This window comes from Ochotona curzoniae, unplaced genomic scaffold, assembly GCF_017591425.1.
Source record: "Ochotona curzoniae isolate NIBS_2020 unplaced genomic scaffold, NIBS_Ocur_1.0 scaffold_3208, whole genome shotgun sequence".
Taxonomy (NCBI): domain Eukaryota; kingdom Metazoa; phylum Chordata; class Mammalia; order Lagomorpha; family Ochotonidae; genus Ochotona; species Ochotona curzoniae.
The window spans coordinates 1,829,241-1,855,794 of NW_024467106.1; the positions used below are offsets into that span (position 1 = coordinate 1,829,241).

Genomic DNA, 26,554 nt, shown 5'->3' on the forward strand with positions numbered 1-26,554 from the left:
GTCTGCTGGTCCAGCAAGGCCCTGGCTGCCCCTGGAAGGTGCACTGTGATTCCAGTTGGCTCGTGTAAGACCCGCCTCCTTGGCATGGAGGCCACGTACATCTGCAGACCCCAGCACCTGCCCGGGCAACCCTGAAGCACTGCTCAGCCTCAAGTGTAGCCAGGGCAATGGCCCTCAACCCCCCATGCTCCCCAGAAAACCACAGCTCAAGGGGGAAACATAGGTGAGACTCAGAAGTGGGTTCACCTGACCCCATTTCACAAAGGAGGAGACTGAGGCCAAAGCAGGCCCAGGAGCTTTCCCACAGTCACTGCCGTGTCCCAGCTCTGAGGAACTCTGTCTGAGTTCCTGGCAGGCATCTTTAGGGGGTGAGGTGGGCCCTCTGGGGCAGAGGAGAGGCGGGGTCTCCTTGGAGCTGTAAGATGCAGGAGCTCTGGGGCGCCATGAGCATCCAGCATGGAGAGTGCTCCTGTTGCAGTCCCAGGACCCCCCCTGCCGTGGTCACCAGTGATGGACAGCAAGCCGCCCTCTCCCCGCCACCCCCAGAGCTTGTCACAGCGTCTCACCTGAGGTGACCCAGGCCAGCAGGGGCAGGAAGGATCGCCACAATGGTGGCCCGGCGCCCATCGGCTGACCCCAGCTGTGTGTCCTGCAGGTCCGGGCCATACGTCTGTCCTTCGTGGGGGAGCTGGGCTGGGAGCTGCACATACCCCGGGCCTCCTGCGTGCCAGTGTACCGGGCAGTGATGGCAGCGGGAGCCAAGCACGGCCTGGTCAACGCTGGGTACCGTGCCATCGACTCCCTGAGCGCTGAGAAAGGTGAGGCCTCCCGGAAGCTGTGGTGCCCACGGGTGTGAGTCCCTCCCCACTGCCCACCAGCTGCTGTGGCCCCTGTGCTGGGGGCAGGGACATGGGGTGGCCAGGGGCGGAGGTCTGGAGTGCCTTGGTTTTCCTGGAGCTCCAGTGACGTCAGGCCAGGAAAGCAGAGGCCACGTTGACACAAGCCCACCTTGGCAGCCCCCTCCCTGCCTTGGTGCTGAGCGGTCAGCCCATCAGAGCTTTCATCCTGGAGCAGCTCTGGGGTGCTGGGAGCAGACATCTGGGCTGGGCAGTACCCACGGTGTCTCCTGACTCTGATGGCAGCCTCCCACCCTGCAGGCTACCGGCACTGGCATGCAGACCTACGGCCAGACGACAGCCCCCTGGAAGCCGGCCTGGCCTTCACCTGCAAGCTGCGGTCGGCTGTGCCCTTCCTGGGATGCGAGGCCCTGCAGGCACAGCGGGCCAATGGCCTACGTCGCCGTCTGGTGTGCTTCACGCTGGAGGAGTGAGTGGCCACTGCCCGCCGCGGCCCCAGGCTCAGCCTGCCCCCACAGGCCAGCACCCTCTCCAGGGAGACTGAGCCAGGGGTAGAGGCCAGCACCCTCTCCTGGGAGACTGAGCCAGGGGTGGGCAGAGCTGTCAGGCAGCCCCAGGCTAGGGGGGTGTCTACTCCCTGCCCCCATGGCCCTGTGATGAGTGAGAGCCCCGGCCGGGGTCACCACTCCAGTCTACCGACTGTCACCCAAGAAGCTGAAGGCCAAGGGGATGTGGCAGGCCAACGCTGCCCGGCAGGGACAGTCTCATTGCGGCCCTGTGTCCCAGCTGGCCCTGTTGTGCCCTCATTGCAGGAAGGTGCCCCTGTTTGGCCTGGAGGCCATCTGGAGAAGTGGCCAGGTGGTGGGCCACGTCCGCCGGGCCGACTTCGGCTTCGCCCTTGACAAGAGCATCGCCTATGGCTACGTCCGCGAGCCCAGCGGCGGCCCCGTGAGTCCTGTGCGCCAGCCCTGCCCTGGGAACCATGGCTCCTCCCCGCCCCACGAGGCACCTGCCCAGGGACCTGGCCTGTCCCCAGCCCCCTTACCCAGAGTCCCCAGCCCAGCGAGCAGCTCAGTGTCCACCAACAGGCCCAGGCTATAGGAGGCTGGAGTAGACCAGAGCAGGCAAGCTCCCAGGTGCTGCCCCTGGGCAGCTTGGCGGCTGGGCAAAGGCCCTCCTGCCACACTAAGGAATCCGAGGGAGGTGGCTGGCCCCCAGCCCCAGCCCCTCACACGGAACCCCTGGCTTAGCTCCAGAACCTTCCAGCCTGAGCCCCAGCAGACTTGGGGGACCCGGGCTGCAGTTCACAGACTCAGGAGTGGTGGGGAGGTGCTGCAGTGGGCCAGCCGAGGGACAGAGGGACAGGCAGCTGCGGCCCAGGCCCTGGGGAGGTGGCAGGTGGTGGCCGGAGCCCCGCAGGGGGCTGGGCGGCACGGAGGTCTGGCCCTTCACCTTCTGCCTGCTCTGTCATCTGTCACCTTCACCAGGGGCTTGTCTCTCCGAACTTGGGTTTCCTGGTTTACAGAATGCAGACAGACCCCTCCCCACAGTGACCTTCCAGGGACATTTCTCCTGCAGTGAAGCCCCTGCCTGGCCAGCAGAGAGCTCCTGAGATTGCAGGGCGGGGACTGTGGCTCCATGGAGACCAGGACTGGCCCGGGTGACCCTGAGTGACCCAAGCTCTGAGTCTGAGCCACAGCCCACAGCTGAGTCGCTGCCCCTGCTGGGCTGGGGGTGGGCTGGAGGCTATAACACCTGCCTCTCCTTCCCCCGTCCCCCAGCTCAGGCCGGCCTCAAGCAGTCAGGCACGGGATTGGGGAGTGCCCTGTGGCACAGGCAGCCCAAGCAGGGAAGGCCACTGTGGGAGAAACCCAGGCTCCTTTGCTCCAGCCCTGGGCTTGCCCCGAGCCAGGGGTGCAGTCCACGCCTACGTTCCCGGGGATTGAGGCTGGCTGGGGATGTAGGTGTGTGGCCCCAAGGGAGCGGCCGCAATGGCTGCCCAGACTTGGGCCTGTTACTGAGTCTGTGGGCATGCAGGCCATGGGGTCGGCTTCCACGATGCATGAGGGAGCTTGTGCTGCAGGGTCGGCTTGTCCACAGAGGGGAGACAGGGCTGGGACACCCCAGGAAGGCAGGCGCGCAGGCCCAGCTCCCAGCCAGTGACAAGCACCTGCCATCGGCCCTGTTCTAGGTCTCGCTGGACTTCGTGAAGAGCGGGGAATATGCTCTGGAGAGGATGGGGGTCTCCTACACCGCCCAGGCCCACCTGAAGTCGCCCTTCGACCCTGACAACAAGCGGGTGAAAGGGGTCTACTGAGGCCCCCTGTGTCCCCAAGCCCCCTGTGCCCCTGTGCCCCCATGCCCCCTGTGCCCCCAGCTCCTGGACACATCTGGGCTCTCAGTGCCTGTGCTGGGGCGGCCCCGCGAGAACTGGCACCTGGGTGTACCAGATGCCTTGGGGTGCACGTGGGGCCCCTGCCTGGCTGGCCTTTACCACCCCGGGCTCCCCAGCATACACCCATGCCCATGCTGGCTCTGCCCACAGCCTCTTCCTGACAGGGCCCAATAAAATGTGTGGGGCGAGAGCGGCTGGCAGGCTTTCATGATTTTCAGCATGGCTATGTGGCCCTGGGCTGCCCTGGGCACTGGGTAGAGGGGGTTGAGGGAGAGGTGGGATGGTGGGGGAGGCCCAGGATGGGGAGGAAGGCTGAGATGGGGATAAGTTGGCCCCAGATGCCCCTGGCTCACCTTGGGGGTGGGATTGGCTGGTGCCCGAGGTCAGGGCTGCCCTGCCAGGTGGCTCCTTTCTCAGCTCCACGTGGTTTTATGCTCCTGGATCTCCAGCCTGAAACAGCCGGGAGCCCTCCCCGGTTCCTGCCTGTTCCCCCCGAGCTTCCCACCTCAGACCTCACTGCTGGAAGCTGCCTGGCAGTGCCCCCCACTCTGTCTGCTGTGGACCAGGCCACGCTCCTGCCTGTGCACCCCAGTCCCACCACCCTAGCTGTCCTTCAGGACCCCATTGGGGCCCTGCCTGCCCCTCCCCACCTCCAGAGGGGTACACATCACTGTCCCCCATCCCCAGGCCTCTCCCCCTCTCTCTGCAGTACTCCCTGGCTCGGGTCAGGAGTCCATGACCTTGAGGGGCTGGCGGATCGAGCCTTCCCCGCCAAAGCTCAGCCCGTTCTTTGGGGTGTAGACAGTTGGGGTGGGGTGTAGACTGATGCACCACAGCCTGGGAAGGACATGTCCAGCTTACACGGGGCCTTGAGCAGCCACTCTGGCCCCCTGAGTCTAGGCTGGGGCCTCCGGCTGGAGAACGTTCCCACAGCTCAGGCCAGAGGCGCACCTGTGGCCTTGCTGCTCGCCGGCCAGCCTGGCTCCCAGATGGCCGGCCCGCCTCCCCTGGCCCCAGCTGTAGTTTGGCCTCATGGCTTGGCGGGGACAGCATTCATCTCGTGCTGGTCCTTGGGGGAGAATGAGGCAGTCCATGTCCAGGTCTCCACCCCACACGTTCCTCACAGCTGCGGCTGGGCAGCCCCCTCCCTCCGGAAGGGCATCCCTGGGTCATGGGTGCGAGAACGGCTCTCCCGCATCTCCGTGTGAGCCACCTGCTCCACTCAGAACAGTCCCAGCCGGCCAGGCAGCCCCTTCCCTGTCGTCTGGGACCCTGAACACATCCTCCTTAGCGTTCCCCTAGGAACTCGAACTTGGGGCTCTGAGGATGAGGAGAGGGACTTGGGGGTCACGTCCTGCCCTGTGGCGGAGCCCTCACTGCTGGCCGGGAACCTGGAAAGTGCTGTGCCAGGGATGGCAGAGGTGCAGCCCGCAGGGCCCGGCATGCATGACTCCTGGTTGCAGCTGGGCATGCCAAGGGGGCCCTTCTTGCCGGCCCTCCTGCTTGCATGGGCTATTGGAGGCAGCGGCATCTGGGGTCCCGGTGGCTCAGGGCAAGGCCAGCGCACAATGCTGCCCACCTTCCTGTGGGCAGTGGAAGGATGCCCTGCCAGGACAAGGTGCCCTCTCCCTGTGACTGACCGTGACAGGGTGCTGGAGGCGGCTCTGGCTGTCAGAGCACTCAGCAGAAGGGCGGCTGGAGCAGTAGTCAGCAGTGAGCTTGCTGTGCACTGGAGCTCCCCATGGCGGGACCCCCTAAGCATCCGCAGTCCCTCACCCCTACCGCTTTTCCCTGTCGCTCCCAATCCCATGAGGACCCATGCAGACGGCGGTGGCCTGGGGGCCTTGGTACCCGACCTGAGGGCTTCCCTGTCAGCAGGAGCGGGTAGATGGGGCGGCCCCAGGGGACACGGGTGGAAGCCAACAGAGCAGGATGCAGTGTGCTCCTGTCAGGGAGAGCAGCTGGCGAGCAGGGGAGGTCCTGGGCTGGGAGAGGCCTCCACCCTGGTCCTCCCGGGCCTGGGAGTGCAGTAAGCCTCGGAGCTACCCTCAAGGAACCCTTGCCCCCCGCCCCAGCCCGTGCCGCCTGGGACATCGGGATGCCTGCCCACACCTGTCACCCAGACGATGAAGATGATGGAAGGCTCCAGCGGCCCTCCAGGCGCTGGCCTGCGACTGCGCTGTGACTTATGGGCCTGGAGGAGCCGTGATTTACACAGTGCGGCACGAAGTGCCTGGGCCCAGGCCAGCTCAAGAGTGAAGGGCCCAAGGTGAGGTGGGGTGTTCATCACGCCCTGGCCGCCAGACATTTGCTGACCTGGCTGAACGTGGCTGGGCTGGTTTCTCCTCCTAGGAGCCAGCTGGCGGCTGGGCAAGTTGGAAGACAGAGCAGCGGGGGTAGGGCAGACTCACGCTGGAAGGAAATGGGGTGACATGCTGGAGTTCTCGTGTGTGTGTGTGTGTGTGTGTGTGTGTGTGTGTGTATGTGTGTGTGGTGGGGTGACCACACTGTGTCCTCAGGCCTCGAGAACCTGTTTGTGCCTCCTCGACTGGCACAGCATCAACCCAAGCTACAGATGAGAAAGCTGAGGGCCAGCGGGCGCCCTGGGCATGACGCAGAGCAAGCACACGCAGAGCACGGGCCTGACCCCATGACCCATCTATTTGCGCTGTGTCCCTGCCTGGAAGGCCAGCCCAGCCACGCCAACGCGTCCCATTGCCCGCCCTCTGCTCTCGCTGATCTTCCGATGGTGCTATGAGGGCTTCCGTGGCCAAACGCCTGTCCGGCCTTCGCTGTCCTGGGATCAACACCAAGGCTGCCCGGCGGGAGGCTGGCACTGCCATCCAGGCCCCTTGCACTGAGCCAGCAAGCTGGGGGATGGGGTGGACGAGGCTTGCTCTGCCCAGCCAGGGGCACTCAACCAAGTCCTCTCGACCATGCTGGGGTCTCTGTGGCCAGGGGTGGGGTATGTGTGGTGGGGTGACCACTCCGTGTCCTGCTGAGGGACGGAGGCCTGGGGACAGGTGCGGGGGATGTCTCGGCACAGCTGGGGTGCTCAGAGCAGTGAGAGCACCCCCCCTCCACTCAGCCTTTGCCTCCTCCGATGCTGACCACGGTGGGGCCAGCGGGGCCGTGTCCTGCGCGGGCTGGGCAGTGTGGCGTGGGCTCCGGCAGCCTGGATGTGATCTCCGGCAGGGGCTGCTGATCCCATTCTCCCTGTGAGGAATGTGGGCTGCTGTAGTGGGGTGCAGCTAGGGGCCACCTCCCTCACCCCTGACTCACCCGCTGTTCCCACCACCACGTGGCTCCTTGGGGGTTCCCACCCTGGTCAGCACCCCTCGGGGCTCTGGCCACCTGGAGCCTCATGGGGTCACCTCCCTGGGAGCCCCGAGGGCTCCTTGCCCTCTCCCTGATGGGCAGGGAGGGGTGGGTAGCGGCAGCTCCCAGGCCGGCATACCTGGAAGCGAACGGCCGTGGACTTGTTACAGTGCATGGAGATGGGCGCAAAGCCATAGAGGGCCTTGAGCACATCGCGGTCAAAGGAGTTCCAGGGCACGGAGGCGAACTGCTGTGGGACGGAGGCCTGGGGACAGGTGCACACATCCTCGCTGTTGAACCTGGGGGACAGGAGCCACACATCTGTGTCCAGCAGGCACTGGGCTGGGGGCGTTCCCACAGACACGTGGCATCCCCAGAGTGGTCCTTGCCCCCGGGGCATCCTCAGGGGTGAGTCTCCACACCAGCAGTGGGCTCATCTCCCTGGTGACTTTGGAAGGAATAGTCCCAGCGGGGCTGTGAGTCGGGGACCGACTAGCGCTGCCTGCCGTGGCGGGGGCGTGGCCCAGCGGGCTGCACACCTGTTCACCAGGTGAAAGTACTTCTGCAGGGAGCCAGCGTCCACGGCGCTCTTGCAGAGCTCCAGCTGCGTCTGCGGGTAGTAGTGGACGTAGTTGACGCACATCTCCTCCAGGATCCCGAAGCCGCCCTGTGAGCCGGAGGACCCTGTCAGCCCTGGCCATGGGTCCGGCGCCCACGCCAGGCTCGCCTCACCCCAAGCACCCCAGCTGGTGTGGTGGCACAGCGGGGAGAGTCATTGCCAACACCACCAGCATCTCCTATGGGCACCGGCTCCTGTCCCGCCTGCTCCACTTCCTGTCCAGCTCCTGGGAAAGCAGTGGAGGACGGCCGAGTGCTCAGGCCCTGCACCCACCTGGGAGCCCTGGACAAGCTCCTGCCTCAGCCTAGCCCAGCCCCAGTCCTGGCGATTGAAGCCATCTGAAGAGTGAGCTGGTGGACAGAAAATTCTCTCTGCAACTTTGCCTTTCAAATACATCTTAAGTGAACAAATCGTAAATAAGCCCAAGGCATCACTCCTGGAGCGAGGCAGACGCCGCTGACCCGCAGTAACTACTCCCCTCAAGCACCTTCAGGGGTCATTTCCACAGTGATGACCCTGCGGAGGAAGGCAAAGCAGGGCACATGAAGGGAAACTGAGGCCCCAGGGAGGCCAGGGGACAGGGCCTGTGGCGGCCGCAATGTTAGAAGCAGAGCCAGAATAGAGGCTGCCTCCCACGGGATGACCTTGAGCTGTCCTCTTGGAACCCAGGAGCTGTGGGGGCCACGCCGGTGGGAACAGGGCCTCACACCCTGGGCTCCAGGGACACCTGGCGAGTGTGGGCCCCCTCCTGTCCCCAGTGGCCACAGCCGCAGAGTGCGGGCTGTGCTGGGGTCCTGCCTGGGTCCCCTAACCCAGCTCAGGCTGGCCAGCAGGGACAGCAGCCCTGGGCCTGCCGCCGAGTGGCCTAAGTGCCACCTCCTTGGCCCCAGCAGAATGCGATCTGAGTGGGTTGTGTGGACAGCAGCTCCCAGAATTAGTGCCCTTACCCTGTTAGCTGTCCCCTCCCTGGGCCCGACCTAGGGTGGGTGAGAGCCAGGCAAGCTCTCCTGTGTCTCAGACCCTGAGGCCTGGGGGGAGGGGAGGCGTGTCCAGGGCTGGGCACGGTTCTCTTCTGGGAGTGATGTTGGCTGTGTGTATCTGAGAACGTTCTAGAAGCCAGTGAGCTCTGACCTAAGGCATGAGTGGTCCCTCAGGATCCAGGCCGGGGACTGGCATGGTGGTCTGGCTCCCACCCAGCCCTGGCAGGTGGCGGCTCAGCTCCCTCGGGAGCCCCATGCACTCCCGGGCTCCTGGCTGCAGCCTGCCCCAGCTCTGGTGCTGTGGATGGAAACGGGCTGTGTGTGTCTCCCTGTCCGTGTGTCTGTAGGACTTTGAATCAAATTCGTCTGGGATTTAGATAACGGAGAGCAACACTGGCGCAGCAAGGCGGTCACTCACCACGGTGGCCCGCTCCCGGTCTTCCGTGTTGTAGGTACAGGAGGTCAGAAGCACGTCTCCCTGCGGAGGAGGCGTCCAGGCTCTCAGCACGGGTCCCAGTCGGTGTGGAGGCCTGCCCAGGAGCCCGGGCTGGCCCTGCAGCCCCACGCTCCTGCAAGCACTGGCTCTGTGGCCTGTGGGCTCCAGTCACCCCTCCCACCTCTCCTGGCGGGCCTGCCGCCCCTCGTGCCCCACCCCTGCCCCCACCACCGTGGTTCTGCCGGGCACTCACTGGGTACACGGTCACCACCTTCTTGAGCATGCGGATCTCCTGGTAGTGGGCGGGCGCAGGGGAGTGGGGGGAGAGACTTTTGTCACCTGCAGATCCCAGTGCCCCGCCCCACCCCATGCTCAGCCCTTGCCTCCCTCTCTGCCCCGCTCGGCCGGTCCCCCCCTGGCTGCCTCATTGACCCCACGGTCAGCAGGCCGTACTTCAGGGTTGTAGCAGGGCAGGCCGATGGGCAGGGTCGCTCTGAGGGCAGAGACCCGGAAGGAAGCCGAGGTCGCTACCTGGAAGTGGGGGCTGTAGTGGTTGTCCCGGTTTACGATCTGCCTCTCGCGGCCGCCCCGGGCCAGCACGGTGACCACCCTCCTCCCAGTGAGGTGTGTGTGCAGCTGCGAGGCGAAGATGTGGATGCCAGCGGGCGGCAGCGCCTGCAGATACAGGAGAGGCGGGGATGTGGCATCGGGGTCCGGCCTGGGGGGGAGGGACAGCGCCCCAAACGCTCCCCTGTGGCCTTGGCATTTTCCAGAACATTCTCCCAGACCAGTGACTGGTACCAGAGCTCAGATCCCGTGGCCCCAGGCTGGTGGGCAGCCCACAGGGAGAAGGAAGGGACCGTGGTGGCGGGGCCTGGAGGAGCGGTGCCGATGCTGGTGCCGATGCGGCCTGGCCCGTCCCCTCCCTGAGCTCACCAGCTGGGTGCACTTGTCCGTACAGTAGCCGGTCAGCATGAAATCTGTCTCCCCGGGCGGAATGGCCATCACGGGCGTGTACACGAGGCCCAGCTCCATGATGCCAGCATCGAAGCGCCTCAGCGTGGCCGTGTAGTACAGGCGGATGCCCGAGGAGTCACGGCGGCCTGCCGGGAGTGGGAGCAGCCAGTGGGGTGCTGCCCTTCCTGCCTGAGCCCCAGCTTTGCCGCCCTCCCCGTGTACCCAGGCAGGCCCTAGCCGGATGCCAGGGGCAGGCGCAGGGTCACACGTGTCCGGATGAGCCCAGGATGAAGGTGTGTTTGTGCATGGGTGTTTGCAGGAGCCGTTCCTGCTCTGACCGCTGTGCCGTGGGATGGAGGCCGACCCAGGCGTCCGTCCACGGACCACAGCCCTGAGACACCAGGGGCGGGGCTGGCACGGGATGGGGAGCCCCGAGGTTCAACCCCTCCAGGTTGCACGTGGTGGACCGTGCGCTGTGCACCCTCAGGTGATTAGCCGTGCCCCTCAGGACCTGGGCCCACAGTCACGAGGTGTCTGGGCAGGCACTGAGCGGAGAGAACCAGAGAGGGCATTCTGGCTTGAACTGCAACCCTATCACGGTGCCCAATTTTCAGAAGCGGAAGCTGAAGACAGACTGGATAGAAAGCTCTGTCCGAGGCAGGGAGCCTGGACGGTGTGCCATGCCGGGGACGTGGGGTGCAGGGGTGCTGCTGGTGGGGTGGGGCGGGCGCGGCTGGCTGTCTCCCCACGTGTCTGCCCTCAGCCGAGGCCGGGCCTGCCTCCTCTCCGTGGAGGGCCTGTGTCTCTGGGCCGATTGCATCAGAGGCTTAGAACAAGAAGGCAGACGTGATTGGCTCGGCTTCGGAGAGGGGGCTAAATAATGAAATAATTGTGGCAGGGGGATATTTATAGAAGGAGCGGCAGATCCCCAGGCTTGCCAAGTGACAGGCGCGCCCTCGTGGTGGGCAAAGCAGCCATAAATACCTCCAGATAGCCCAGCGCGCCCGGCTCTTAAGGAGATTTCGAAAATCCATTGGCTTCCAGGTTTCAATGAGCCGTAAATCCTCCCCAGCCTGCGGCCGGCTGACTCACATCTCTGCTCACTGCTGATAACCCCAGGGCCACCGCCCGCCTGAGCCAGCCCAGCCGCGCACTTGCCACATTGTTTTCGGTCAGCAGTTGGGAGCCTGCTAGACTCCACACACAGACTGCACTCTGGGGCGGGCACAGTGGTGGCACAGGGGTGTCCTGCTGACCCCAGCCCCTGTCTCCTGCCCCTGCACTGAGGGCTGGCCCACCTGGTGCCCTCCACAAATGGTGGTGGAATGGAACCCCTTGCCTGCACCTGTCAGCAGTGCATCCCGAGGGAGAGGGGAGGGAGAGAAGAGGGGGAAGGCGGGGTGGTGGAAGGCGCTGTGGGGGGCGCTGAGGTGTGGGGAGGGTGGAGGGTCGCTGAGCTTTGGCGAGCTGCACTTAGACCTCCCAGGTTCAAGTCCATCACCCTCGGGAGCGCCCTGCATCCTTGGCCTGTCTCCAATCGCAAACTGGATACAGAATACTTCTGCCTGTCCTTCCCCGGGGTGGACACATGGACAGGGAAGCTGCCACTGGGCACGGGGATGTGGTGATGAGCTTGTCACCTGGGTCCTTCCCAGGGAGCCTGCTGTGGCCCGGGACCTGGCTGGGGCTGGGGCGAGTGGTCCCGGGCATGCACCATCCAGGGGCCCCAGGGTTCGGGGGCCGGGGCAGGAGCCTCAACCTTCGATCCTCAGTGGGTTGTGGTAGTGAACCTCCAGGCGCAGGTATCGGGAGGAGCCGGGGCCCCCGAAGGCAAGACCAGCTTCCTCTGGGTAGTAAAACGCCTGTGGGGTACAGCAGAGGTGGGGTGTCAGGCAGATCCCTCGCACGGTGGGGGTTCCTGGATGTCCGTTCCCGCATGCAGGTGGGTGCACCCCGCCCTCCCCTGACTACGAGCCAGTCCCGGGGCCCAGCCTGGGTACAGGCCCGGAAAGCTCAGGGGGCTCCCGCACCTTGGCACCCAGGGCCCAGGCGGCCAGCACGTGGCGGCAGTAGTTGAGCCGTTCCGGCTTCATCTTGGAGTCACAGGGTCCACTGAAGTGAGGAAAGCTCTCGAACTCGGCGCTACACTGGAACACCTCCATGTGGTGCACCAGGGCCTCGTTGCCCTCGCTGATGATCGGCTCGTACTGTGAGGGGCGGCCAAGGAGTTAGGCTGCCCAGGCCTGCAGCCCTCTGGCCAGGCTCCAGGCCCTGAGTCCAGAGGACCCCCGTGGGCCCAGAAAGCGGCTGTCCCTGTGTGTAGGCTGGGTGACGAGGCAGCGTAGCCAGTGTGTAGCCCGCAGGTTAGGCTGCGGGACCCCGGGTACCGCAGGGTTGACCCTCCCATGCTCTGAGTTACGGCAAGGACGGGGCCCGACAGAGCTCAGTGGCCACTTCATCATCCCTCAGGGGCCCTGCCCTGTTCCCCAAGAACTCAGAGGCCCGGGTAGGGGGCAGTGAGCAGAGTGGGGGGCCCAGGATCAGGAGCTGCCCACCCCTCTCCGCCCTCCCGGCCCCCATACCATGACGATGTGGTGTCGGGCAAAGCCGCGAGGCAGCTCTGCCATGTAGCACCAATAGGTGGTCTCCTGGTCGGGGATGAGCACGTGAGGGGCTCGGACCTCCATCGTGTGCGTGTCGGGGGGCAGGGCCGGCTGGGGAAGCTCGGGCTTCAGCAGCTGGACCCTCTGCAGCCCTGTGCGCAGGCTGGAGGCATTGATGGCCTCTAGTGACCTCAACGGCTGCTCCAAGATGCCATAGACCAGGTGCACCGTGCCGTCCTATGGCCAGAGCGCAGCCCAGAGGTCACTCCCCTGCCTTGGAGGGGTACTGAGCCCCTGCCTGCCCACGCCCTCCTCTCTGCAGGTCCAGGGGCCTCCGAGGCTCCCCGACTCACCCCAGGATGTGCCAGCTGCAGAGGCCGTTAATCTTGGTAAAAACTCCTCCCTCCAGCCTCGAGTTAATAACGAGCACGCGCTGGCCTCCCTCCTCCCAGCCTCGAGCCCTCCAGGGCCAACCGGCTTCCAGCACCCAGCGCCCCCGGCTGTGACATCAAACCTGGGCTTGGACACTGAGAGGCCCACGATAGTTCAGGGGCTTGGGGCTGAAGGCCAAGCAGCTCCCCTACAACCCAACGCTCCCCCTTGGCACCACTGGCCTGGCCACAAGCCTGCAAGCCCCAGGGACGCCAAGGGGCCACAGCAGACACAGCAGGAGATAGGCTTGCTCTTGGGTGCCGGGGTCCCCCACGTGCTGGGGTCCCCCCACTGACCTCGATGAGGTAGTCCTTGGGGTCGCAGGTACTGAAGGGCCGTCTGAAGAGCAGGGCCAGGCCATCCGAGGTCCGGTGAGCCCACAGCAGCTGGTAGTCCTGTTGGGCGTCTAGGTGCACCTGCCCCTTTGCATCCGTCCAGGCGTCCTGTGAGGACGGGGCGGGATGGGGTGGGGCACAGCCCAGCAGGCTGCCTCCTGCGGCGGGGCCGTGGCCTGCATGGCAGCCACAGGCTCCCCTTCCCTGGCATGTGGCTCAGGGGCTGTGGCCACTGGGGAGGAGGGCCCGTGGCCACTTTCTGTGCTGCCCGTGGCTGCCTGGAGACAGCGGCCTTGAGTCCCGGTTTTGCGAGCACGTGGTGTGTGATGCTCAGGGCGACTGGGGTCCACTCGGAATCCTGGACCTGGAGTGGGAGCTCGGGGCGGTGCTGCCCTGATGGAGCACACAGAGCAGGGCCTCACCCACCCCCGGAGGGAGGGCCCCTAGGCGAGGCCCGGCGTTTAAGGTGGTCCTCACACGGGCACTTGAACAACTCTGGGAGTGCACACTGCCTTAAATCCCGCACCCCATGAGGCTCTTAGCTCACGCCTGTGTTTTCCCAGGGACCTGAGCCTCAGGCCCCCACCTCCCCAAAGCGCCAACACAGGCCGCGCTCTGCCCTCTGCTAGGGTGGCCACGGCCATGACCAGGCGCTGGGCCCAGGCGCTGGCCACTCCCCCCCCCGTCTTGCAGCTCCATGCTGCCCAGGGCTCCTGCACCTGTGGAGTGACACCCTATCCCTGACCCGAGACCAGCATCATGGCCACAGCCAAAGACAGAGCCAGGCTTTGTGTACCAAGGGAAGAAGGAGGCAGGAGCTTAACACCCCCCGGGGTCCCCTGCAGCGGGTGGAGGGGCCCTTCTCCGTTGCCCTCCCCACAGCACACCTGGGCTCAGCTCTGTGGGAGGGCGGCAGGTCAGTGTCATGCCTGCTGCTCAGCCCCCCATGGCAGTCTGTGGGTGTGGGGATCCCGTGGTCTGGAGTCTGAAGCAGGGATGCAGGTCTGCAGCTGGGTGGCGGGGTGTGGGGGAGCAAGTGTGTGCTGCGTGAGGTTTCCAGTTGCAGTCAGTCCCCTCGGGGTTGCTGGGCCCCCGACACTTCAGGGGGCAGCTACGACCAGGGCAGGTCCCTGCTTCCCTTTATTGCTCTGTGATGTTCAAGTTAACTCGAGAGAGAGCGAACTCAGAGCCTCTTTACAGGCTGTAGGAGCAGGGCGAGGCCTGGGGGCCCCAGGGAGCAAGGGACTGGACTCACGGCGAAGTAGGCGTGGTCTCCGTCGGTCCAGAGCACCACCACGTCGGCGTTCTGCAGCTCGCCACGGTCGGACATCCCGAACAGGACCCCGGCCTGCAGGCCCCGCACCAGCAGCTGAAAATGGACGGTCTCCTGGGCATAGCTCACGTTCCACGACAGCTCCAAGGTGCCCTGGGGGTCCAGGGGAACGCGGTAAGGGAGGGAGCTCTCATGGGGTGCCGAGCCCTGCAGAGCGGCCACCAGGATGACCAGGAAGACGGCCACCGCTGTGCCGTACATGGAGGCTGCCTCGCGCATGTTGGGGCTGGGGAAGCCAGCCCAGCGGCCTGGGTGACAAGGGGCCGGCATGGCTGTGGGGGAGTCGCCGGCTCTACCTGCCCATTTATGTCCTTGCCCTCCCAGGGGCTGGGGCCAGGCTCTATCGGTAATCACATTTGTCTGGTGGCGAATTCAATTGTCCCAGTGGACCGCCCAGCAGCCCGAGCCCCTGGGGCCACTCTGCCTTCCACCCGCCCTAATTGGCACTAATGACACATGGACCTCATCATGGGGAATGGAAGCTGACCGTGCCGTTCTCCCTGTCCGGAGGGCCGCTCCTGCTACAGCCGGGCCTCTCGGCCACCCGCTCACCAGACCCCGGCTGAGCACCTCGCTGCGGCCCCCAGCCTGAGAGCTTTCGAGGGGGCCGGGGTAGACCATCCCTACGGGCGGCAGCACGGACAGCTTTGAACTAAAAATACAAGATGATCCCCAAATAGTCACTGTTTAGACACTCTGTGCCACCTGCTGTCCCGCACCATCTCCTTGGCTTCCCCTCGGCTCCAGCTGGCGCCGGGGCTGCTCCGGGGCTGCTCCGGGGGGAGGGGGAGCAGATCAGCCTGGGGTCCCTTTCTGGAGAGAGGGCCCCGTGGCTTCGGTACAAAGGCAGGGATGCCAAGCACACTCCTGGGCTTCCGGGAGCAGCCCTGATGGAGAGGTGGGGTGTGGGCAGCTGGTTGACTGGAGCCCAACCCTGAGTGCCTAGGCAGAGCTGGCCAGGACTGAGCACTGCCCAGACTAGCACCCACCGCAGGGCCTTTGCCGAGGTCTACTGGCTGCTGTGCCCACCCCTCCCACCCCTCTCCTGCAGAAGCAACCTGCCTGGCTGGCTCCCCAGGCCTGCATCCCACCCTCCCTTCTTCCTCTGGGAATCCTTGCCTGAGTCCTCCATCACCCAGGTGGACAGCTGGGCTGCTAGTCGGAGCTCTGCTGCGTACCCAGCTCTGACTGAAGACAGTTCCAGAATCCCCAGGGAGGCTGTGGGACGCAGCCTCACTCCAGTGCTCCACTCACCCCTGCAGGTGCCAGTGGGGACAAGGTTTGGACTGCAAATGGCTAACCAGCAAACCGACAAGACGAGCCGTGCTGTGGCCTGAGGGGAGGGCTGGGTGGGTGAGCCCCAGGTCTGTGCTGCAAGAGGCTGTGGGCCAGGGACCGGGCCCTGGGCGGGGGTCCGGGCTCAGGGCACCTGCCGTTCTCGCTGAGACGTGGGCGGGACCCACAGCTGCTGGGGAGGGGAGTGGAGCACGGCTCTTAGTAAACAGCAGAGTGCTTGGCACACGTGGTTATTTTTAGCAGGATCCAAAAGACACACTTTCCCGGCGCACACGGCTGCCACACAGCCTCTTCCCGCCCCACGCCATGGAAGCAGTGAGCCCAGCAGCTCTACGCTCACTCCTTGGGGCTGCCAGCCGCCCTCAGCAGGGACACCTGCTGTCCCAGGGGGCCCGGGGTGGGCAGCCCCCTCCGTGCTCCACCTGCTGAGCGTCCCCACCCAGAGGTGGGAGCTGGGGAGGCTGCTGCCCCAGGGGGCGTCCTCACTGGCCTCATTCAGAACCAATTCAGCGTTAATGAGCCGCTTGCCTCCCTGGCTGTGATCCCCCAGCGGCTGGGCCACGTGAGGTGGCTCTGCTGCCTCCCCAGCTGACACCGGGGGCGGGGGAGGCTGAAGCTGGAGCCAGACAGGCCGGGCTGCTCCCGGGGAACTGCAGTCCTGCCTTGAAGGTGAGGTTGGATCAGCAGCCTACACCTGGTCATGGACGGAGGACAGGGTCGCCCAGATGCGAGCTCTCCAGGACGGGGGCACCAGCAGGGCCCAGGAGCTCTGTGCTAAGATCCAGGGAGCAGGCGTTACAGGCCTGGGTGTGGCACGTGCATCCAGCCAGCTCCAGGGCCAGGGCTGCCAGACCATATCAGTCTGGCTTGGGTTGACAGGTGGCATGGCAGGGGACAGCCTGTCCAGAGGACGCCACAGGGGGACAGTGGAACAGGCCAGCCCTAAACCCACACAGCTACCCTCCCCAGCCACAAGCTCACACGGACGTATGCACACGTGTACAAACCCATACAGTCCCCCTGCTCATGTGAACAAGCTCACACACACACACACACAGGTTTACGTGCTCATGGTGCCTGTGCCGGGCTTCCTCGCGTGTTAGGGGCACCAACAGCCAGCACACACAAGGGCACTAGGCCAGGTTGAGGCTGTGTGGACCTAGGGGAGCCACTGAGCCAGCCATGGAGCCAGCAGCCGGGGAGGGCACACGTTCTGGCATTGCCACAAGGAGGGGCAGGCGCTACCCAACCTTGTCGTCGCTGGAGGGCTGGGGAGTGGCCGGCCCAGCCCCAACCTTCGCTCCAAGCTCCTGGGGCATCGCAGCCCAAGTCCTGGGCATCAAGGCCCCAAGCGCCTGACTCTCACCACCCCACCCCACCCCCACGGCCGCTCAGAGGCCTGGCGGATGTGGAAAGCTGATCCCAGCCCAGGGGCGGGTGGCGAGGGGACTACGAAGGGCAACATCTCGCAGCCTCAGCACCCAGCGGGCAGCCGTGGCCACTCCGCACTCCCCAGGGACCTGACCGAGGCTGAGCAAGAGGTGGGGGGCTGTGGGCTGCCATGCATGGAGACCCCCAGCCCCTGTCCCAGTCCAAGCTTACTCTCCTCTGAGGTTTATGCCCAAAGTGGAAATGCTGGGCCTGACTGCTAATTCTGGATTTTAAAAAATAATAATAAAATAAATGTCTTTATTTATCTGAGAGGCAGACGGAGCTCCCCACCACTGCTTCACCACACATACACCCTGGAAATACCGGAAATGACCTGAACGGGCCCACGGCCAAAGCTGGGAGCTGGGAACTCCGTGCAGGCCTCCCCCGTGGGCGGCAGCTTTGAGCCGTGGCAGCTGCGTGCCAGGCGCTTGTGGCCGGGGAGCTGAATTGGGAGCGGCGCTGGGACTGGGTCCCAGGACTCAGCCTGGGGCTGCGGGGACCCCAAGGGCCGCTCCAATGCTGAGGTCGTCCTCCCTGGCGACCCCACTCCTGGGCCTGAGGGCAGCGGCACTGGTGTCCACGGGCACCCACGAGCGTGAGCACGGAGGCTTGGCCTTCTGCCTGCTCCAGGTCCCCCGTGCCTGTCATGTGTGAGTCATTTGGCAGCTCCTTGGTGATAAACACGGGGGCGCCTTTGCTTTTAAACAGGTTTATTTATTTTATTTGAAAGGCAGAGTTACAGAGAAAAGAGGGAAGGCAGAGAGAAACAGAGAGCAGAGAGCTCTTCCACCCGTGGCCTTACTCCCCAGACGGCTGCAGGATTCCGGGCTGTCAGGCTGAGCCGGAAGCCTTGTCCCACGTGCTTTCCCAGGCACAGCAGCAGGGAGCTGGATGGGAAGTAGAGCAGCCAGGACTCACAGGGGATGCCAGCGTCTCAGGCGGTGGCTTCACACGCACACCCACAACACGGGCCCTTTGCTGGCACTCTCAGCTCCTGTGACTTTGTGAGTTTTCAGAAACAGGCAGAGCTGTGGCGGAGGGTGTCGGGGCCGCATCCTGCCAGCAACCCAAGCCGTGAGCCAAGCCGTGTCTCATGAGATAAGCCACGTCCTGGCCCAGGCAGTGGCCCTGCAGCCATGGCCCTGCACACGCATACGCACATACGTACAAATCCAACCAGGGCGTCACAGCGAGCCAGCTGCTTGTCCCCATCGGACGCTGAGACGAGCGGGTCTCAGTGCCCGGGGGCCCGTGACATTCACGCAGTCAGCAGCAGCCTGGATCTGCCAGCCCTGATCCAATTTCCCCACCGCTGATCAAGTTATGGGAGATGTGGCCAGGGCACATTACAATGACCAGGACACCAAGACAGCCCAAGCAGGGAGAGGAGGGGTAGGAGCCGCAAGCGGATGGGCCGCCTTCCTGGCCGCCGGGGACAGGTGCACCGTGAGAGTGGCCAGCCCCCAGGGGTCTGTGGAGACATACAGCGCCTGGCCTGGTGGCTAGACTCCTCAACTGCCGTGCCGGCCACTCGGCATGGAACGGACGGAAATCATTCTAAGTTGTCTTCAGCCCAGACATCCCCACACCGGAGCAGGTGGGAGACATGAAATCAGTGCCTTGGGGAGCAGAGGGGTTCAGGAAGAGGCCGGTGGCGTGAGCTGGAAGCAGCGGAGCACCCCACCCCACAGTCATCATGCTCAGGTAGGGGGCACCCAGAGACACCACCAAGAGCGAGGGTGCCAGCCTAGGAGTAGGTGCTGGACCCCAAGGGCACGCCTGTGCCGGACACATCTCCTGCCCACACAGCCCTGTAGACACACGTTTGTTCTGGGCGTCAGACTCCCACACTGACAGTGGGGAGACAGAGAGAGGCAGCACAGCAGGGGCCCTGGGGAGGCAGCTGGTAGGAGGGATGCGGGCAGGGGGTGCTCGACAGTTAGGGGCGGGACTTGAACTGCCTGCATCTGAACCTCAGCTCCTCCTCCAGCCAAGGCTGGGCAGAGACCCCAGGCTGGAGTAGAGTGGGCACCCAGCAGGGCAGCAGCCAGCAAGGACACGGGCTGCCCTGCCGCTCCATGACGCTGGCACAGTCACCACCGCTGGGTTCGGGGGTGCATCCCAGGAGCTGCCTGAGAGCCCAGGAGGAGCTGGACCCAAGGACACACCGGACAGCTCCTCCGACATACTCAGCCCCTCCGTGTTGCCTCAGCACAGACACACCTGGGACATTAGGCCCAGTAATTACAGCACTGCAGTCCTAAAGATTACTGAGCACGTGTGAATTGTCCACTCAGAACTTTCCTGTGGACCACAACCCCACGGCTTTGGGCATCGGGGTATAACTGAGTCTCCCCGGGGCCTGGCAGCAAGCAGCCTGGGAGCCCTCCCCCTGCCGGCCCCGAAAGGCAAGCCCATGTGACGGCACGCGGAGGACCAGACGCCAACGCCGAGCAAGCGTGGAGGGAGGCTTTAATGACCACCCTGGGGGACAGAAGAGGCTCTCTTATTCGTAAAGCCAGAATGAGCTTTTATATAAAAGAACTAATTAGAGATCGCAAGAATTTAGAAGAGAAGGAAGCACAGGAAGGCATTTCAGGGGCAAATTAGCAAGCTGAGAGCTTGCAGGTGCCGCCGCAAGGAGCCGGCTTCAAGGGCAGCGAGAGGGCACGGCAGGGGCAGGTCTGGGGCAGGCTTTGAGGCCCACACCCCCGCCAGCGACAGTCCCAAAAGGGGCAGTGGCGAGGAAGAGAAAAAGCAGAGAACCTGCGACCCCAGGCCGCAGAGAGACCTGCCAAGTCAGCGACGGCTTCCCCGCCACCCGGAGGGCCTGTGGACACAGCCAGGCTCCGGCCGGGCATGGTACGGCTGGTCCAGGGTGAGGCTTCTCCAAGGGACCAGCAATGAGGGTAGGCAGGCATCCCACTCCCAGCCTGCCCCTGGTGACACAGCCCCAAACCCAGATGCCAGGCGGGATGTGGGGCAGAAGCACCCACAGGCTCTGAAAGCCTCGACCACGCTCCTTTCGGAGAGAGCGACTCAGGCTGAGAAGAGGGAGAGGGTGGAAGTCACGGGCAAAGTGGGCGAAACTCGCAGAGCGGCAGGAGCTGCTGCCCCGCAGCTGGGTGCTGCCACCACTGGCTCCTCCCTTCTGCTACATTGTATGTGCTTTATCTACGTAATGAATGTGCAGATCCAATTAAGTCCCCTTTGTTCCTCTTCTTAAATGGACTCGATTCTTCATCACAGCTCTAATCGGGTTATGGTAACAGGGACAAAAACATTGATTTTTTTGTTGTTGTTGTTAATGTTTATTTCGAACCTGGTCGACTTGCTAAACTCGTAATTGTCCTAATCTCATCCCTGGCCGGGGCTCACGGAGCGGAATTTTCCGAGTGTCAGCCAGGGGTCGCGGCTGTTTCTGCTTTGGCTTTTTCTCTTCCGCTTCTGTCCCAGTGGCTGTGGCGACGGCGGACACCATGGGCCCTGGGGTGCGGAGCCAGCACTCGGCTGTTCCTGCTGTTCTATTCCAGGGTTGGTTGCCACCTCCCGGCCCCGCCACCAGGAGCTCAACGGTGGCCGGGAGGTTCCCCCACCTTGGAGCTCAGTCTCCCACGCTCCTGCCAACCCATCACCCCATACCTGCAGGAAGACACGGCAGACTTGCCCAGGCTGCTCCCTGCTCCCTCCAGGGGCTCAATCTCTCCGAGTGGATTCAGAGGTCCATCTGGTCTCCGAGGCAGACAAGCATGAGCAGGAGCCCTGACTGGGGGGCCTTCGGCTGCCAGCAGCGCAGCCCTCCCTGGCCATGCTCATCATTGAGTTGGTCGCAGCAAGGTCCACGTGGGTGAGGGACACGAGGCCAGGCCCCCGATGGCACGTCCCACGTCGCAGCACTCTATCTCCAGCCCCACCTCCGGCCAGTGCGCCTGTGAGCGGCGGTGGGAGAAATTCTGAGTTAGACGTTAAATGTGCAGTTTAGCACACAGAGTCCTGGGTGCAGCCCAGCTGGGGCTCACCTGCTCCACGCCTAAAGACAGACTTTAAAAAAAAAAAAAAAAAAGTCTTATTTGAAAGGCTCAATTGGAAGTAGAGCAGCTAGGACTTGAACCAGGGTCTATACAGGGTGGCTTAACACATACACCACAGAACTTGGATATATGTTGGTTGAGGGCCACGGTCCAGGCCCTGCGTGTGGTCAGAGCAGGGGTGTCCTGGCCTGGGTAGCCGGGCAGTTCCTCCACCTTCTCCACGGGGATGTGGATCTGGTCTCCCGGGGTGGTGTGAGAAGCGCGTGGGCCCAGGTGCAGTGGGGCAGGCCGGCCAGCATCCAGCTCTGCCCAGCTCGAGGACCGTGATGGTCTACCTCCGAGCCCCGACGTGAGCAGGTCCACTCCTCAGTCCCTGCCCCCGTCCCCACGTACAGTGAACGAATGAATGGCCGTGCTGCCCGGGTCTGCTTTGGCACCCAGCAATGTGGCCAAAAGCGTGGGGAACAGATTGGAAGTGTTCTCCAGAGGCTCCGGAGCCGGCGAGTGCCGCAGGCAGAACCAGGGCGTTCCCCCCCACCCTCACCACAGCAGAAGAACCTGGCTCGCTGTCAGCACAGCCAGAGCTGCGGCTGACTTCCCAAACCTCGCCTGACGCTGCCAGGCGCAGCCACACCCACCCACCTGCCCATGCTGCGCCCTGGCCATCTCTCCTCCCACCCTTTCCCACGGGTGGCCCTCCGTGCAGCACACGAGGCCCACACTGCCTCTCTGAGTCACGACACCCTTGCAACTGGCATCTAGTGTGGCCTTTTCTGAACGAACCCGGTGGGATCAATCGCTGGGGACTGTGCAGTCATGAAGAGCAGTGCTGCGACTGGCTCCAGCCCTGGCAGCGCGAAGGGGAACACACAGCCCTGGCACAGGCCTCCAGGGCCGCACCCTGCTGGTGCAGAGTGCTGACCCGGCAGATGCTAAGCGAGCAGGCCAGGGGGCTGACCAGCCACGTTGGCGAGCCTGGCACACGCACACCCACCGCAGAGCACTGGGCAGGAGGCTGCCCTGCCGAGGCCCAAGGCCCAGGACCTGGCACAGGACCGTGCTGACCCCGGTTTGGACGCGCTGATCATGGCCCTGAGATCTGGTGTGCCCCTGGCGGAAGCCTGACACAGCAACTTCTACAGGAGGACCCGGGGTGGGTCCCCAGGCCTGGCACGCTGGGCATACGTGTGCCAGGTCGGAGCAGCCCTGAGGCAGAGCGAGGTGCTGAGGGCCGTCACGGGGCGGTGGTCTGCAGGTCCTGCCGCGTCTCCCCAACCAGGGACCACTGGAGTTTTCCTCCAGCGAGTCTGCCTCCCGCCTCGTCCAGCAGGAGAAGCATGGATGGTCTGGATGGGGGTGGGGACAGCACCCCCTCCACGGGGTCCGTGCAAGGACTACGTGCAGCCGTACATGCGCACACAGGGCCCCGTGTCTAACGAGCGATGCTTATCACGAGAGGAGGGCCTGGAGCACGCGGGCTCGGCACGCGGCTGATTATGGCGTCAGTGTGGCCTCCGGCCCGGGGGCATGGGGCAGGTGGTGCTGCAGGAGTGTCCCGGGAAAGCAGAGGGAATCTGAGTGACAGGCTGGCACTGTGGACATGCCCAGAAGTGCCCCACACCGGATCTGTGGGCTCCTGGCTGGGGAGGCTGCAGGCCAGCGGTCCGTGGGGGTGAGCAGGTGGTCTGTCTGTCTTGTACGCACACTTGGGTTTGCCTGTGACCCTCTGCAAGCTGCCCACTCGCAAGCAAGAGGGAGACAGACTGCACGCCTTCCTCCTCCCCCCGGCCTCAGTGGCCGTGTCTCTAGAGTGGGGTACAACAAAGTCCCTGCCCCCAGCATGTGGCTTCACCGTACAGGGCGGGGGGCGCAAGGGACATGACCCTTAGGGCTCCACAGGCTCTTTCTTTTTTTTAAAATAATATTCTATTTTTATTGGAAAGAGATTTAGATAAAGAAGGAGCGAGGACTTCCATGCACTGCTCCCCTCCTCAAATGGCTGCGGTGGGCAGAACCGAGCCAGTCTGAAGCCAGAGGCCTCCTCCAGGTCTCCCACGCAGGTGCAAGATCCCGAACACTTGGTCCATTCTCTGCTGCCTCCCCAGGCCATCAGCACGGAGTTGAATCAGAAGCAGAACAGCCAGGACACGAACTGGTGCTTCTATGGAATGCTGACACCACAGGTGGACGATTAGCCTACTACACCTCTCATAGGTTCATTCTAAAAATGATTTATTTATTTGACAGTGAAATCCACCATCTGCTGGCTCACTACTCAAATGCCGGTGGAAGCTGGAGCTGGGCTGGACAAGCCTGCTGCCTCCCCAGAGGGGTGATAACAGGGTCTCTGGAGGGGAACTGGGTTGGAATCGGCCTCTCTGCTCCCTGGTGTCCCAGCTGCTGAGCTCCACTGCACACGTTCTAAGTCAGCAGCTTTGGTCCTCTTCGTAAGGGCCTGGTGACTGCACTCCCCCGGTGTCAACAAGCAGTGACCGGCCACCCTGGTGGCCCAGCCTGCCTGGCTCTGCCTTCAGGGGAAGGCAGAGGAGGTCTGCTCCTGGTCCCTACCCAGGCCTAAAGCTTTGGAAGGCAGGCACCAAGTGGGCCACACACCTGCCACCACCCAGAGCAGAATGAACTCGGCGCCCCTGGAGAAGGCTTGGTGCCTGGCAGCTTAGACAGCGCTGTTGGAATCTCAGCCTCTGGCCCGGCCTGCATCCAAGGTGCAGCCACGGGCCCTATTTGGGCCCTGGAGCACTGGAAATTCAAGGAGGGCCAGGGGCTGGCCCCAAGGTCGCGCTGTCCACAGCAGCACGCTTGGCCCGGCTCCACATCCTGACGCCGTGGAAATCGGAAATCGGAGCGAGGGCGACAGTAGGCACAGGAGAGCAAAGACAGCCGGCAGGGTGCAGGCGGGGGGTCGGGGCTCCCGGGCCGTCAGAACCAGGGACAGCGCCCCCGGGGCCGTTCCCCGCAGCCCCAGACCGCGGCGCGCGCGGGGTTTGGGGGGCGCGGGTGCGGCGCGTGCTCCCCGCGCGGCTCGGGCGCGCGCCCTCCCCGCCAGCGCGCGCCCCGCGTCCGGGACTGGCTGGAACCGCGCACCGCTCTCGCACGGAGCCAGCCGGAGTCCAGAGCCGCGACCGCAGCGCGGAGCTGGCGGGGGCGCCCACCTGGGCACGCAGTCTCCTCCCAAGGGGCCTCCCCGAGCCGCTCAGCGTCCGCTTCACCTGCTCAGCACCAGTAGGCGCCACCGCAGTGGCTCAGGCACAGGCGGCCGCCTCCGCGCGCTGCTCCCTGCCCCGGACGGACGGCTGCCCGCCCCGTCACGTGCGCCCAAGTCCTCGGCCGGCCTGGGGCAGCGCCGTTCCCATGGTTCAAGGTAAGGCCCTAGGGGACACGCACGGAGATCGCCAGGTTCAGGGGGCTGCGGGGGTGGCTGGGCGCATGACCCAAGCTGGGAAGCCAGGGTTCAATGCACACCTGCTCCGGAGGGCCCACTGCTGCTTGCCCTGGAGCCCTGAGTGACTGCGGAGCCAGTGGCACTGTGCCACCACCCTGGGCACCCTCAGAATGCGCCCCTACGTGGGTGACTGAGGATGCTTGGAGGTGGGCAGCAGCCAGGGACTCACCTGGGGGAAGCACCCAGTTTGTTTTCCCTCCAGCAGTGGCCGGGGTGTGGGCGCTGGGGAGGGGATATTTCCTGGAAGACTCGGGACACCTGGCCCCAGGTGCGGCAGCAGCTCACCTGCCAGGCACCTTTCTGGGTGCTCTGCCCGCATCTGTAAGAAAGGAGACATCGGGCCCATCAGGTGCCTGAGTAAACCGAGTCTCCGAGAAGTTGGGTTGCTGGCCCAAGAACACAGGGCATGTTCGGTCACAGGCGCGACCTCACACCCCACCGGCGACCTGAGGTGCTGCCGGAGAGTGGGGTGGGGACATGGCACCAGGGGGCATCTGGCTGGCGCCTGCAGGACTGGGTCCAGGCTCTGCCTGATCCACCCCCAGGCTCCATCGTCCCTCCTTCCTCAGGACGGATGTGCCTGTCCTGCAGGCTGGGTGTGCCTCGTGACAGGCACTGCATCTACTAGACTGGACCCTAAGGTCAAGTTCACGGGCCATCCCCAGTGCAAGGGGAGTGTCCTGGAGGCCTAAGCTGCAGTGTGCCCACCTTGCACCTCCCTGACCCCCAGCAGCACAGGCTGAAGGACCCTTCACCTCAGCAGATTCCGCTGGCTGGGAAAGCCCACACCCCCCTGGCCCGTGGGGTTAGATCAAAGAGAATAGGGTCCTGGGTATCTGAGGTGATGGTACAGGCCCCTCGAGGCTGGGCAGGGACTGGGCTTGGCTTGTGTGCCCAGGCTGCCCACGAGGGTCCTTCTGTCGCTGAGGCTGACCTAAGAGCCCGTGGTTGCCTCTCGTCCATGGCAGGGGTGTGTGGAGCACCCACAGGCCCCAACAGGCAGGCAGGGTGGGTGGTCTCCTGTCCTGGGTCCTGTGTCCAACATCTGGCTGGTCCTGGCTGGCCCAGGGAGCTTGGGAACAGCCTGCCGGAAGGACCCATGCCCCTCTCCCCACCCCAGCACCCGGAAACACGGGTCCACAGGGCACTGCATGCATTTCTCTGGGGTGTGCTAGGCTGGTTGTAGCTGCTCCAGCTTGCCTGCCTGACGCGTGGTAAGGGGTTTCCATGGAGCCCCTGGCTGCGGGCACAGATGGGGCCCCAGGCAGAAAGGTGGGCATGGCCAGAAGAGTCCTGGCCTCCCCTCCTGGCGGCCTTGGCCAAGTCAGGCCCTCCCTGGACTGCAGCATCTCTTGTGTCAGATGACGGGTCCCGTGTCCATTCCTTGGAACCCAGCTTCCCCAGGGCTTCCCGCTGGCCTGGCTGAGAGGTGCTGGGCAGGGGCAGCTGCGGGACGCCGACCCCACTCCCGCGTGGCCACCAGCCCTGGCTGGCGCCTGCAGGACTAGATCCAGGTACTGCCTGACCCATAAAGGGAAGACAGGCTCTGGGAAGGGGCGGCCCCAAGGCTCCGGAAGGGGCATGGGCTGCAATCGATTGGGCATAGCTACCACTAACCCCGGGGGCTGCGGGAGGGCTACCAGACCCCTGTCCTTGGCCTGCACTAAGCTGTGGTCACACAGTCCTCTGCCTTCACAGCAGCGAGGCCCAACTGGGGCAGCAGGCATGGATTCCAGACTCAGCCGCGTGTTCACACCCACGAGCCTGGGGGGCATCCTCTGGGCCCGGAGGGCGTGGTGGGAGCCCCAGGCAAGGCGCTGCCACTGTTATGGGCCCTGCTTCTCCTTCTGGTGGCTCCAGGCCCCTGGATTCGCTGCAGGGGGATGGACAGGTCCCAAGTCTCCAGTCATCTGGCTTCTGTCCTTCCCCCTTGGAATTCAGGCCCCTGACCCTTGGCCTTGCCGCCTGCACACAGACAGACAGACGGACACACACACACACACTCACACACTGCTGGCCGGGAAGATGGTCCTGCTGCTGCCGCAGGGAGAGGTGGCCGAGGGAGAGC

The 26,554-nt window shown here is 64.5% G+C and overlaps 2 protein-coding genes across 2 annotated transcripts in view; one reads left to right on the forward strand and one right to left on the reverse strand.

Moving 5' to 3' along the window:
- The window catches only part of SARDH (sarcosine dehydrogenase), a 35,290-nt gene extending 32,116 nt beyond the window's left edge, over nucleotides 1–3,174 (forward strand). The window contains exons 17-20 of the mRNA XM_040963362.1: nucleotides 656–818; nucleotides 1,158–1,326; nucleotides 1,670–1,805; nucleotides 3,049–3,174. Of these exons, the coding sequence (XP_040819296.1) occupies nucleotides 656–818; nucleotides 1,158–1,326; nucleotides 1,670–1,805; nucleotides 3,049–3,174 (594 nt within the window). The remainder of the gene's footprint in view (nucleotides 1–655; nucleotides 819–1,157; nucleotides 1,327–1,669; nucleotides 1,806–3,048) is intronic.
- A 3,162-nt stretch (nucleotides 3,175–6,336) lies between these two features.
- DBH (dopamine beta-hydroxylase) lies at nucleotides 6,337–14,505 on the reverse strand. The gene is made up of 12 exons (XM_040963382.1): nucleotides 14,188–14,505; nucleotides 12,894–13,040; nucleotides 12,145–12,402; nucleotides 11,593–11,769; nucleotides 11,322–11,424; nucleotides 9,542–9,708; nucleotides 9,137–9,280; nucleotides 8,859–8,897; nucleotides 8,588–8,647; nucleotides 7,110–7,237; nucleotides 6,710–6,869; nucleotides 6,337–6,468 (listed from the first exon to the last, which is right to left on the reverse strand). The coding sequence occupies exons 1-12, from the start codon at nucleotides 14,482–14,484 to the stop codon at nucleotides 6,337–6,339; spliced, it is 1,812 nt and encodes a 603-aa protein (XP_040819316.1). The 5' UTR covers nucleotides 14,485–14,505.
- Between the last annotated feature and the right edge of the window lie 12,049 nt (nucleotides 14,506–26,554).